The sequence below is a fragment of the Ctenopharyngodon idella genome, chromosome 8 (genome assembly GCF_019924925.1).
Source record: "Ctenopharyngodon idella isolate HZGC_01 chromosome 8, HZGC01, whole genome shotgun sequence".
Taxonomy (NCBI): Eukaryota; Metazoa; Chordata; class Actinopteri; order Cypriniformes; family Xenocyprididae; genus Ctenopharyngodon; species Ctenopharyngodon idella.
Window position 1 is genome coordinate 24,535,586 of NC_067227.1, and position 13,240 is coordinate 24,548,825.

The 13,240-nt window shown below is 37.1% G+C and overlaps 1 protein-coding gene across 3 annotated transcripts in view; it reads right to left on the reverse strand.

Annotated features, from left to right (window-relative positions):
* LOC127517228 (zinc finger protein GLIS1) overlaps positions 1–13,240 on the reverse strand; it is a 96,048-nt gene that overhangs the window by 58,464 nt on the left and 24,344 nt on the right. For 2 of the 3 annotated variants that reach the window (XM_051902554.1, XM_051902553.1), the window contains exon 3: positions 2,147–2,336. In XM_051902554.1, the coding sequence (XP_051758514.1) occupies positions 2,147–2,336 (190 nt within the window). The remainder of the gene's footprint in view (positions 1–2,146; positions 2,337–13,240) is intronic. The other variant, XM_051902555.1, reaches the window with a different exon arrangement.

The following is a 13,240-nucleotide window of genomic DNA, read 5'->3' on the forward strand; positions in this document are numbered from 1 at the left end:
CATTATGGATTTGTGTGCAAAGCTCTGGAATGATGTGAGAAGGGCCCTCTGTCCCGGCAGCCTATGAAGGATTTTGTCTAAGTCCCCTTTTCACTTGGTGCGGGAAACCGCTAATGCTAGCGCACTGGCTGAACTGAAGCCTCAAGTTTGTCATGAGTCGGTCCATTCAGGCTCACCACTTCCTGTTTGGCTGGAGCAGTGACATTCAGCGACAATATTGGGAGAGCTGGATGGCGTGTTTGAGTGAAAGCACTTTGGAAAGCATCCCTCACTGAAAAGATGGGTTTCAACTGTACTGTGGCTACACAGAAGCCAACAGAAACCGACGGCAGTCTCTTTTCCTAGCCGTTTAAAAAACAAACGCAGCCAAGAAGCGTCATCAGTACTGCAGTGTTTGACGGGCTTGTTTGACTTGTTCCACACTGCATTAAGCTTTAATAAAACAACCTACATTTTTTGATTTGCAGATAACAAATAATGTCACCATAAAATGGCAGAGACTCTCTTTAAAAGTCGAAAGCAAATACTTTTTTTTTTTTTTTTATTAAACTAGATCAGCGTATTGGCTTAGTTTGTTTAAAACAAAAAAAGTGCTAATACACCACCGCTCAAAAGTTCAGGGTTGGTAAGACTATTTTAAAGGGTTAGTTCACCCAAAAATGAAAATTATTGTCATTAATTACTCACCCTCATGTCGTTCCAGACCCGTAAGACCTTTGTTCATCTTCAGAACACAAATTAAGATATTTTTGCTAAAATCCGATGGCTCAGTGAGGCCTGCATTGCCAGCAAGATAATTAACACTTTCAATGCCCAGAAAGCTACTCAAGACATATTTAAAATGTGACTACAGTGGTTCAATCGTAATGTTATGAAGCAACGAGAATACTCTTTGTGCACCAAAAAAACAAAATAACGACTTTTCAACAATATCTAGTGATGGCCGATTGCAAAACACTGCTTCATGAAGCTTCGAAGCTTTACGAATCTTTTGTTTCGAATCAGTGGTTCGGATCGCATATCAAACTGCCAAAGTCACGCCCCCCAGTGGTGAACCATTGAAATTTCTAAACATTTATGACGTAACGAAGCCTCGTTTACTGAAATCAAGAGACTTTGGCGCTCCGAACCACTGATTTGAAACAAAAGATTTGTAAAGCTTTGAAGCTTCATGAAGCAGTGTTTTGAAATTGCCCATCACTAGATATTGTTGAAAAGTCGTTATTTTGTTTTTTTTTTACAAAAAGTATTCTCGTTGCTTCATAACATTAAGGTTGAACCACTCTACTCACATGAGCTGTAATAAATATTTTTTTAGTACCTTTCTGGGCATCTGAAAGTGTTAATTATCTTGCTGTCAATGCAGGCCTCACTGAGCCATCGGATTTCATCAAAAATATCTTAATTTGTGTTCAGAAGATGAACAAAGGTCTTACGGGTGTGGAACAACATGAGGGTGAGTAATTAATGACATAATTTTCATTTTTGGGTGAACTAAGCCTTTAATGCTTCTAAAGGAATAAAATAACAGTTTTATATTTTAATATATTTTAACATGTAATTTATTCCTGTAATGGCAAAGCTGAATTTCAGTGTCACATAATCCTTCAGAAATAATTCTAATATTCTGATTTTGTGCTCAAGAAAAACTTCTTAGTATTATAAATGTTGAAAACGTTTGTGCTTCTTAATATTTTATGTGGATTTTTTCCCGGATTTTTTGATGAATGGAAAGCTCAAAAGAACAGAATTTATTTGAAATATAAATCTTTTTATTTATTGTCACTTTTGATCAATTTAACAATTAAATTGTAGTGTAGGTGGGAGGCGGTGCATTCACAGTCACTGGATGTGATGTCACAAAATTGGCAATGCTTCACTCATGAATATTAATTAGGTTATACAAAAAATTACTATGATCTTTCACTGTTTAAACAAATAAACAGCCAGTGTAATGGAGATCAGATCTGTAGTGGATTATTTACAAACTTCTAAGTCAAAACTGAAATGTAAATAACATTATGCTTCACTTAAACAACATTTTAAATAGCACATTTAGTTACTGTTTTGTCATTAAAGTAAGTTTTACTGTAGCGACTGTTCTTGTTGACCAATCCAAGTGCTCAAATGTGCTGGGATGTCTCACCTGGTGTCTCGGTGGGGGCTCTCCTGCAGGTGAAGGCTCTGTGCGGGCTGCTCACAGTGGTTGCTGTGGTGGTACTGGGCTCCAGACTGAACTGGCAGGTTCTGCCCACAGCGCAGCAAGGTTCCTTCTTCTGCTGTCAATTCAGGAGCGCTCTCCTTCTCTGAACAGAATGAGATACATCCTCCATTCACTGAAACAGGTGGGAAATACAATAGGTATATTAACAATTACACATCTTTAAACCATTTATCAAACTTTTAAATCCATTTACATGGCTTTCTGGAATATTTGATTTTGATTGGCCAGTATTTTCAACTCAAATCAACATAATGTCCATTTATTTATTTGGTAAGTGAGATACAGTCAGTGTCATTGCACAAGGAGAAACTGAGTGTATAGCAAATGTAATCAAAATAAAATATGGTTTCATAGTGTTTGGAAATATTCACAGAAGGAAAGCCGACACTCTTTTTGACTCCAGTGTGGGTGACCGCATCTTTCAAGTTTTTATTAACTCAATTTCAGAAATTTCATTTGCTCACAATGATGATATTAATAATGCATCACCCTTTGGAGTCTGATCAAAACCAGCATCTAAACATGAGGATAAAGCCAAACCAAAGACAAAGGAGGTTCGGTAAGATATTGTTTCCAAGTACACAAAACGAGAAGGTGACAAGTAATTGCTTTAAAGCAAAGGGGAAAAAAAAGAGAGGCAAACAAAGAAATGAGTGTTGAGAGGCGAGAAGGAATGAGAGAAAGAGAAACGATGGAGCAGAAGGTCACAAGACACGCAGGTCCTGTAAAGCACATGCTGGATCCACTCAACTCAATAAACAGAAGAAACACACTTTTCACATCCATTCAAAGAATAATAATGGTTGTTTATTAAATCTTGGATCATTTTTTCTTGGCTTAAAAATCCCACAGTTGGAATGTCAAACTGTGTTTGTGTATAACATCAATGCTCGCTGAGCTAAAGCCATGGGCTTTCTTGCTTCATCTGGAGAGGATTGAGTGGTTTGTCAATGACGTTGGGATAGTTTGTTTCACACAAAAACTAACGTTCTTTTAATTACGTCCTCCTATTCTTGCATTCCTTTGTAAGCTACTATGCTGTGCCCTCATTTTAAATAGAAATGATGTATTTAAAACATATTTTAGACTTGATCCCTATATGTGACACTGATAATCGGTTTTACAAGAAGCCTTCAAATGCCACAAAGTCAAGTAGAGGTAAACTATATTGCTGATGTGAGGTGCAGAGAGAATATAGCCAGAAGCCACAGGAATTTTCAACACAAATCTGTTTTACAGATTTTCAAAATTGCTCAATATCATATCTGGGATGCAATTCTAGCCACATGAGGCAGCTTGTAAAAACAATTTTGCTGTTAGCCCTTTAGCTGAGACCCTTTAACCTCCCAAAATAGCTTTTTAAGTAACTATGAAGAAATGAAGACACAAATTTTTTGAAATAGCTGGTGAAATTTTGGAGCACTGTTGATTAAATGCATAACAACAGTCATGAATAGCAGGTTAAATGCCTTTGCTCAAGGTGATGATTGGAGTTTAGATGATTCTCCCCAATTGAGACTCTTGTGCAACACAGAAAATGCACATCCAACCTGCAGAAGATGAGGCAAATGGCTCAGCATCAGAATACTTCACACTCCATATGCTTCTTTTAATGTATTATTGTCTAACTCCAAAAATGTGCTGCCAAGTTACATCAAGTCAGATCCAAGTTCACACTAAAAGCCTTGCTCTATATGGACAGAACTATGGGAAAGCTTTAAAGATATGATGCTTTGTTACATTAACAGAATTAGTCACGGCAAGGCTGCATAAGAGAAGCTTCTCCACATTTGGAAACTTGGACAGAATGTTAGATTGGATTTATATTGAATTTGCAATGGTAATTCACTGTTGGGTATTGCTCTGGGTTTTGGTCAGAAGGTGGAAGTCTGTGAAAGCTCCCGTTGTGAAAGCTGGGACAAAGAGCAAAAGAGAGGAAAAAAAAGAAAGAGATTTTAATTCTCAGAGAGCAGTGGAATCCACAACCTACTTGTACTAAAACATCATGTATCATCAGATACATGACGGAATTCATGTTTTCTTGTATTCTAAAGTATTATTTTAGGGTTTTATTCCACTTTTTATTGATGGAGACAGTGGAAAGGAAATTATTGGGGAGGCCAGATTCAAACCTACATCTGCAACACGAGCAGGCCAAGGCTCTGACATTTGCTTTCTCAAAAATAATAAAAAAAAAAACGTATTTTTTATTTAAGTGCCATTAAAATAAAATCTATTACATTAGAGGTAACCGTAGATAATATAATATATGAGCAATATCACATGAGTAGGAGTGAGATATGGCTTTATATTAGCATGGCTGTGATTCGGCAATAGGCACGAGGCCACAGGCCAAGCCGTACGTTTATAGAACAGTTCGACGGCACACGTGTGTAAATAAATGAGAAACAACAACGGTGTGTTTTAAAAACACTCTTGTGTGTGCAGCTACTTCTTTCCGCCACGGATTCAAATCTCAAGTTGTTCGAAAACATCAATTTAGAACTAGTAACGAATATATCAAATTATTACATAAAATACTTTAAAGCTATATGCTATAAACTACATGCTAAAATTATTATGTGGAGTAGCATGAGAAAGAGATCGAATGAGCGAGTGCATCTGATAGCATTCATTCTTCAGGTCAATCTCATATTCATAATATGCTGAGGAAAGCGATATCTTTGTCGTAGAATACTTTCAATGGTTATGGGCATTTCCCATGAAAACCCTGGTCAGTTTGGTTCCGTCTTACATGGTGTTGTTGAAAGTAAAAATAATGTTCTTGTTTACAACCTTGTTTCAGTCCCTTTCAATATAAAAGCCTTTGCTACTGACTCAACCCATAAAGATGTAACTAATCTAATGTAACTAATCTAATCTCACCATTTAATGACGTAACAATGTAACCTGCCATGAAGTCAAAATCACCATCACTAACACATTGACCGTTTCTCAATACCAAATCTATTAAATACTACTATTATTTATATAAAATAGTATTTATTGAAGAATAATATTTAATAAATAACGATAGCCATTTTAAAAGTTTTTAAGCAATTCAGTCAAAAGTACAAAGGCAGCAATCTGATACAGCATTAAAGTTATATAAAAATATAAAGTTATGAAACCTTGCCCTCAGCCTAAACTTTTTGCTCTGGAACAAATAATAGATTAATGAGAAGCTTGCACATTAGATATACCCAAAATTAATTATATCTCATGTTTAACCACTATAGAGACATCAGAACCAGCGGCAAATTCCAGAAGAACTGGCCGAGGTAAGGCTGTTCTCGGCGGGGTACATGAGTGTTGAACGGCCGCTGACACCCAGAAGCTCTCATCTCCGAAAACGTAAATGCAAATTTTCAAATAGGCGCTACCTTTATAAATAAACCACATGTTTGAAGTTTAAACAACTACATTTTCGCCCCAAAACTCTGTGACACAACAACAGTAGTATTTGTAAAATTATGGTGGGTTTGCTTGTCCACCATCATGACACTCACTGTGAGAAATGCTGCAAGCAGGGTGATACAAACGGTGAAACGGTTCCTGATATCGCATGTCTGGAAAGACCTCTCAGCCAATCAAATTCGAGGACCAGAAGTAACTGTATAATATAATACAATATAATGTAATATAATATAATATAATATAATATATGCTGCTTGAAATTAGTTTTAGATAAAGCACAGCATTGCACAACACTGCTATGTCAGCTACCCAGATGCAGACATGATACTTAAAAATAAAAGTCTTGATATATATAATAAAAACCTTCAAAAGAGCTTCTTTCCTTGTCACGAAAAAAATCAAACTGAAAAGGATGGTTCCAACACACTGGCTCTTGTCTATACCTGGAGGACAGACAGAACACAGAGAAAGATGTTTCTCCAGCACTCTCAGAAGACCTCTGATCCTTGACCAAATGTGAGAGGGTAAAGGAGGGAGCAGGTTTGCAAGCATTCAGAAGCCATTAAGGAATGACAATCTTGGGTGTGAGATCACTGCCGTGCTGTGCCAATAACACCTGAGGGTAAAGCAGAGCTCCTTGATGAAGACCAGACTGAGGTGCTGGCTTCATTCACAAAAACACAAGAACACAATCACAGAGCAGAACCCAACCGAGGAGAGAAAAACACTTCCATTGTCATTCTTGTTTCACACATATAAAAGAATAAGGCTTTTGGACTCTGAACAAGTAACAAAACTGTTTTATATGGCAAACACTCTCATGCTACATATCCATCTTATCCAGACTAGTCAACTTTTTAAAAGTCGGAGAAAACACTTGCCATATCTTTTGTTGTAGACGTCAAAGTCTCAGCTTCCAATCAAGTTCTACATTATTTGGCACACCTTCCTCTATCATTTGGAAATTAATAACATACGGGACTGGCAAATCACACTTCTTTTTACAAAACTGTCTATTTGTCATGTTAATTATTTTGCATACTTTAGGTCTATGCAGATCATGGTAATATTAATACATTTCATTGAAGTGTAAGGTCATGTAAATCCCTTAAACAGTGTTGTTTTATCAAGTTAAGGTTATAAATGATAGGAAAAAAATTTTGAGGTCAGTCTTTGGCATGGTAATGGGTATGACAATGTTGATATGTTTGGTCTTGGCGGAACAGATCTGCTATGCTGCTGCTGCTTTTATTGCTGCTGCTGCTACTGCCAATACATACATGACGATACTGTGAGCAAGTAAGACATGCTGCTGCTGTACAATATAGCGTACATGAGTTACCCATAGCAGATCTATACAGGTGGTGCTGGGGACTTGGAGGGTTTCTGAAAGCGCGCTGCACTGCTAAGGCAAATTCTACCCATGTATTTGAAGTTTGAGCACATGAGCTCATTGGCTACTGATACAGCAGGAACCAATCAGCTGTGCCCTATAGATAACGATGTGATTACGACCAGGTTGAGTTAAAGGACCTATTAGCCTGCGGCATCTAGAGTTTCATGACAGAGCTTCACTTTTATAATGTTACAAAAGATTTCAATTTCAAATAAATTCTGTTCTTTTGAACTTTCTATTCATCAAAGAATCCTCAAAAAAGTATCACAGTTTCCAAAATATTAAGTATTAAAAATATTATTAATAATAAAAATATTAAGCATCCCAGGTGTTTTCAACATTGATAACAATAATATTAAAATAGAAAACAGTAATTTTAAATTGTAATAAAATTTTTGTAATTAAATTTCAATATTACTTACTGTATTTCTGATCATATAAATGGTGAGCATAAGACACTTCTTTCAAAAACATTAAAAAAAACTGTACTGACCTCAAACTTTTGAATGGTAGTTTAAATACCTTTTCCAATTACTTTACTTTTTGCACATGTCTGACATCAAAACTGGGGAAAAACCTGATAATTTAAAATCTCATGTAAACATGTTTTTCTTGAATGTCATAGTTATCAGGGAATAACGTTGTGTATGTAGACAGTGTTTGAATTTTTTGTTGACATTTTGTACGATAAACAATTTTATTTTTACTAGTGTAAGCCCCACTTGATGCCCAAAATAATATTGGAATCGTGAAGTAAAACCAGTTACGAATCGCTGCTTTACAGTACTATACAGTAGGAGAAGACACAATGCAACCCCCCACCCCCCACCCCACTGGACCACGGGGACTCCCTCCATCTGATCAGCAGATGGGTCGGCCATTATTAAATGTAATTGGTGGTAATCTCAGGTGATTTTTTATTTCGGTGACACTTCATTTTCTACAATTCTCGCCTCCTGCCTTTCAAGTCACCTAAGTGCAGCATTAAGTGCTGGAGTGAGACCGAGCTTGTGCCAGCATTTAATGTTTTCAAGTCTTCAGAGATGCTGGCAATGGAAAGCAGATGTGTGAAGATGCAGTAATACTGCAGAACAAGACGGGGGCTTCAGAGAGGGGATGGGAGAAGGGTGCGCGTATGCATGTGTGTGCTGGCACACGTATGTGTGTATCAACTCTAATGCACGTCAAACATGTGAGTCTACAGAACAACAAGCTGCCAAACCACAAGATAGATGCGTCTGGAAATGCACTGTGACATTTCTACTCAGGCCACTTTAGCACCATAAATCAAAGCATCCACACTTAAATAGTTAATAATGATCAAAACTCTCTGATGCACTCTTCTTCCTGTATTTGTTTGCCTTTTTTGCCTTATTAACCCATTAGTGGGGCTAGCTAAGGTGGGCATCATACTTCGGGTTAGGGATTAAACGTTGACATCTGTGATACCTCATTTCATGCAGCATGTTGAGAAAAGAAGCTCTATTTTTCAAAGGGGTCTGACAATTTTTCTACAGTTTAGCCTGGTGGACCTAAAAAGAACAAAATCCTACAGACTTACATCATATAATCTCATAAAGACTTGGTGAGGAAACCACTTAGAAACCTACTAGAGCTGCAACTAACAATTATTTAGATAATGGATTAATTTTGTGCATGTATCTTTAAATGCAAATGAGCTGCTGCTCCCCACCCCACTTTCCAGAAGAGGGCGGAGCCTTCACAGCTTGTGCCTCAGATACTCTGCCAAAAACTAAAACATGTTTGGTTTTGATTATCATCTCTATTGCGGTCACGCCCACGTGACATTGCAGTTATTCATCATCATGATTATTATCTGCATGTGTTTTAAAGCATATCAGTCTAATGTATATGCTTTATATACACAAATGATCACCTTGCAAGTGCTTCCGCCATTCCGCCTTCCGTATTCTTCAAAAAGCTTACGCTGTATGTCCTACACGTTTAAAGCCCTTTGAAGCTGCACTAAAACTAATTTTGACCTTCAACCGTTTGGAGTCCATTGAAGTCCACTATAAGGAGAATAATCCTGGAATGTTTTCATCAAAAACCTTAATTTCTTTTCGACTGAAGAAAGAAGGGCATGGACATCTTGGATGATATGGGGGTGAGTAAATTATCAGGAAAATTTTATTTGAAAGTGGACTAAGCCTTTAAAGTGAAAGCAGCATAATATACAGTACTTACTGCTATATATGCTGTTAATATAATCAAACAACAAAAGAAAAACAGAAAATCACTCACTGCTTTTGACTGAATAACTTTAGTAGCTTTAATAATACATTTCTTACATGAATGCTGCTATTAAATGGTCTGACGAGGAGATAAACATAGCGGACTGTGTACAGCTCACTCAGGGTCTATGCTAATAGGACGGAGCCCATCAGCAGTTGTGGGCGGGACCTGTACAATGTGACGTCACATTGCATAGAAACTGCAAATGACTTATTCTGAGACACTGCTTATGATTTATGAGGATTAAAAAAAGAAGTGCGTGAATTTTTTACCATTATAGGGTGGTTGTGTATATTTAACAAGTAAGTGAAGTAAAATATCTAGCTTCCGCTAGACCGCCTTCCGTATTCAATGTACGAAGAAAGTGTAAAACTCTCACAGTTCAAAAAGCTTATGCTGTACGTCCTACACCTTCCCTATTCAACTTACAGAAAAAAAAACTTAACTGCCAGTTTACACTTTCTTCGTAACTTGAATACGGAAGGCGGTCTAGCGGAAGCTAGATATTTTACTTCATAACTTGTTAAATATGGATTTTTTTTTTTTTAGATAAACGCATGGCTTTGCTTCAGAAGGCCTTTATTAACCCCCCGGAACCATGTGGAGTACACATTTATGATGGATAGATGTGGATGGATGCATTTTTTCAGCTCATACTCGTGACCCCGATTCACTGTATTATAAAGCTTGGATGCGTCAGGATATTTATTAATATTTCTCCGATTGTGTTCATCAGAAAGAAGAAAGTCATATACACCTAGGATGGCTTGAGGGTGAGTAAAGCTTAGGGTAATTTTCATTTGAAAGTGAGCTAATACTTTAAGAATATAACCAACAAATATAAGCTATACACTGGGGAAATAAACTGGACATCTAAAGCACATTAAACAGCACACGTACCTGACAGGAACCAACATGAAAGTGCTTATAAGCCTCAGATGCAGGGCCTTATTAAATGCTTCATTGGATTGTGCACTTTTCCCACAGAAACTCACTCTGTGACCATCCGCCATTTTTCAAATGTGTATTTTCTATACAAATGCATTTTGTAAACTGATGCTGCCGAGTTACTGTGTCCGGTGCACATACCCGATTAATTGACAATTTTTTTTTTTTAATTGATTATTTGCTGCAGTCCTACCCAGAACACCCTAACAACCTCATAGCAACACCCTGGCAGCCACCTACAACAGTCTATTATAGTGCCAGTGAGTTTTGCATGTGCAAGGACATTATATATATAAAAATCTAGTTTCTTTTTCATATTTTATTTCTCAGCTTCTCTCACTTTTTTTTTTTTTTTCCCCTTTCATGGTCCTCTCCTCTTTTTTTCTTTAGGGGACAAGGTCAGCAGACACCTGAGCAGTGGGATTATACTGAATTCTCTTGCGCTCCTCAACACGGCTGCACTGTCCTGTGCAGATGTTGCATATTATCAACAAGAGCCTTTTCCATCTTTAAATCTCATAACTCATGTCTATATTTGTGTCTCCACACAGACCCGGAACTTATTTGTTTGCTTAGTAATGAAGGTTTGATTGAAAACCTGAGGGCACAAGAAAATGAAAAATAAAGTCTGGAGAAAGGTTCCCTTAAACAGGTGCATGGCAGTGAAAAAAAAAAAAACTTGATTAAATTATGTGGGACTGAAATGACTTTGTTTTTCTTGCTAGATTATTGGTACCACCAGACCAGGATTTTCATGAGGATGAAATTGGTTTGTTATGGCAGTTTCTGTATGAAGACAAATCCTGGTTTGTGTTTCACTAGTAAGGACAAAAATGTCATATTTAGCAAAAAATATATTCTTCAGTTAATGATTCATGTCAAAAGAAAAGCAAAGAAAAAAATATGAAGGCCATCTTATGAAGAAACCACCCTTATTTAGAATAAATCTTTTTATTATTATTATTTTATTTTATTTTATTTTTTATTTTTTTTGGTGTAAAACTATATAAAAAAAAAAAAAAACAATGGCAAAAAATACTTAGTCCACATTTAGTAGAAAAATGTCATCTAAAAATCTAAGGTAATTAATATTCTGTATACTTTTATTTTTTTGTGGTAAACAAAAGGAGAAATTTCATACATTTCATAATGACAATGTCTATCAAGTTCCAAGTGGAAAAAATACATTAAAAGCACAATGAAATATCATAAAAGTAGTTATTTGTAGTTTATTCGTCATTTTTTGTCATTATTTGTCATATACAAAAAAGCTGCACAGTAGATTCCATGGACAAAAAAAATAGCTTATGGGTTTGGAACAATATGGATGTTGAGTAAATAATAACAGAATTTTTATTTGTGGGTGAGCTATTCCTTTAAGAAACTATTTACAGCACATTGTGTAGGATTTTCTCTTTTGCAACCACATGAAAGGTTTTACTTTCAGTTGCAGAGACAAAATTAAGATATATTAAGGTAAATAATTTGCTTAAAGATCTGCTGAAACTTTACACAAGAGTTCATCAAACAAAAGATGAAGAATTGTTTGCTCGTGAGAGGGACAGACGCAGCTGCCCACTGATTTCGTAATCGCCTCGGCTCCTAAAACAGTCCGAACTGACCGCAGACTACTGAACACAAACAAACACAAAACACTGCCTGCACTACTCCTACGGTCCAATGCCTAAACCGCACGCTTGGACAAGAGAACCTTATAAATCAAGGCGCTCAGTGATTAAAGCATTACATGGCCATTTTAAAACTGGATCAGCCATACACAAACCCACACACACACCTAGCACAAAAAAAATTTGATCGGTCCTGTCTGTGATCAGGCCAGTGACAAACTTCTTGACATGCTTCCAGACATCATGATCATTGTTGATGTTCTTCCATACCTTTATTGTAATTACTGGGTTCCACTTGGGCATGTCACCACCTGCTGGTGACTGGCTGTCACTGGAGGAGCCTGCGAGTCTGTCCTCTGTGGACTGACGTGGGTGGATCTGGACCACCATCGCTTCGATTTCCAGTAAGCAGCGGGTGAGGCTGGGTCAGGGTGGTGCTGGAGAACCTGGCATAGCTGTGGTGGTGCCCATTGTGCCAGGGATGGGGTTCATGGCTCCAGCTTTTCAGTTCGTAATGCGTATTCTCTCATCAGTTCAAATAAGGTACAATGCAACTCCTGCCATCTAACTGGCTTTTAAAACGTTCCAAAGCCACAAGCATTCAGATCATCCTTCAAAATCAATGTTCAATGATGCTGAAAATCAACAGTCATCTTCAATGCTGCCATAATAATCATTATCTTCAGCCATTGTGAGCATGATCATCATCAAAAAATGTTCGTCATCATCACAAGTAGCAAGGATGGTTAACTTTTAAATGTGGGGTTGTTTTTAGAGCTATGGCCATGTCAAACAGTTTTAGAGTCCAATGAGACATGGCTTCATTGCACTGTCTTCTATTCTATTGTCTTACAACTAAATCATAACATAAATTCTCATTTTACTCTAAGTACAGGATAAAGTTACTGGAAACGATATTACATCAGGCCCACTTAAATCAAGAATGTGAAATACTTACAATAAAGACATTTATAATCTTACAAAATATTTCTATTTCAAATAAATTATGTTGTTTTGAACTTTGTCATCAGTTTACATTAAGCAGCACAACTGTTTTCAACATTGATAAAAAAGAAATGTTTCTTAAAAGGCACACTATGTAAATTTTCGCCGCTAGAGGTCGCTTATTCAAAACAAAAGTGTAGCTTGATGAAGCCTTGATTTCGGGGAATCATGGGAGGTGTTGTCTTCATGTCTACAGCTGGTGGAAAAGAATCGGGACGGGACTCGGGCAGAAATCATGTTCATGGATGAGATTATTATTGTTACTGTAGCATGAAGCAGAGCAGGGCAGAGTGATGTGCGAGCAGAAATGAGGCTGCTGGAGCGATTGATAATGAGAGACGAGCGCGAAACATGTCTCGAGAGCAG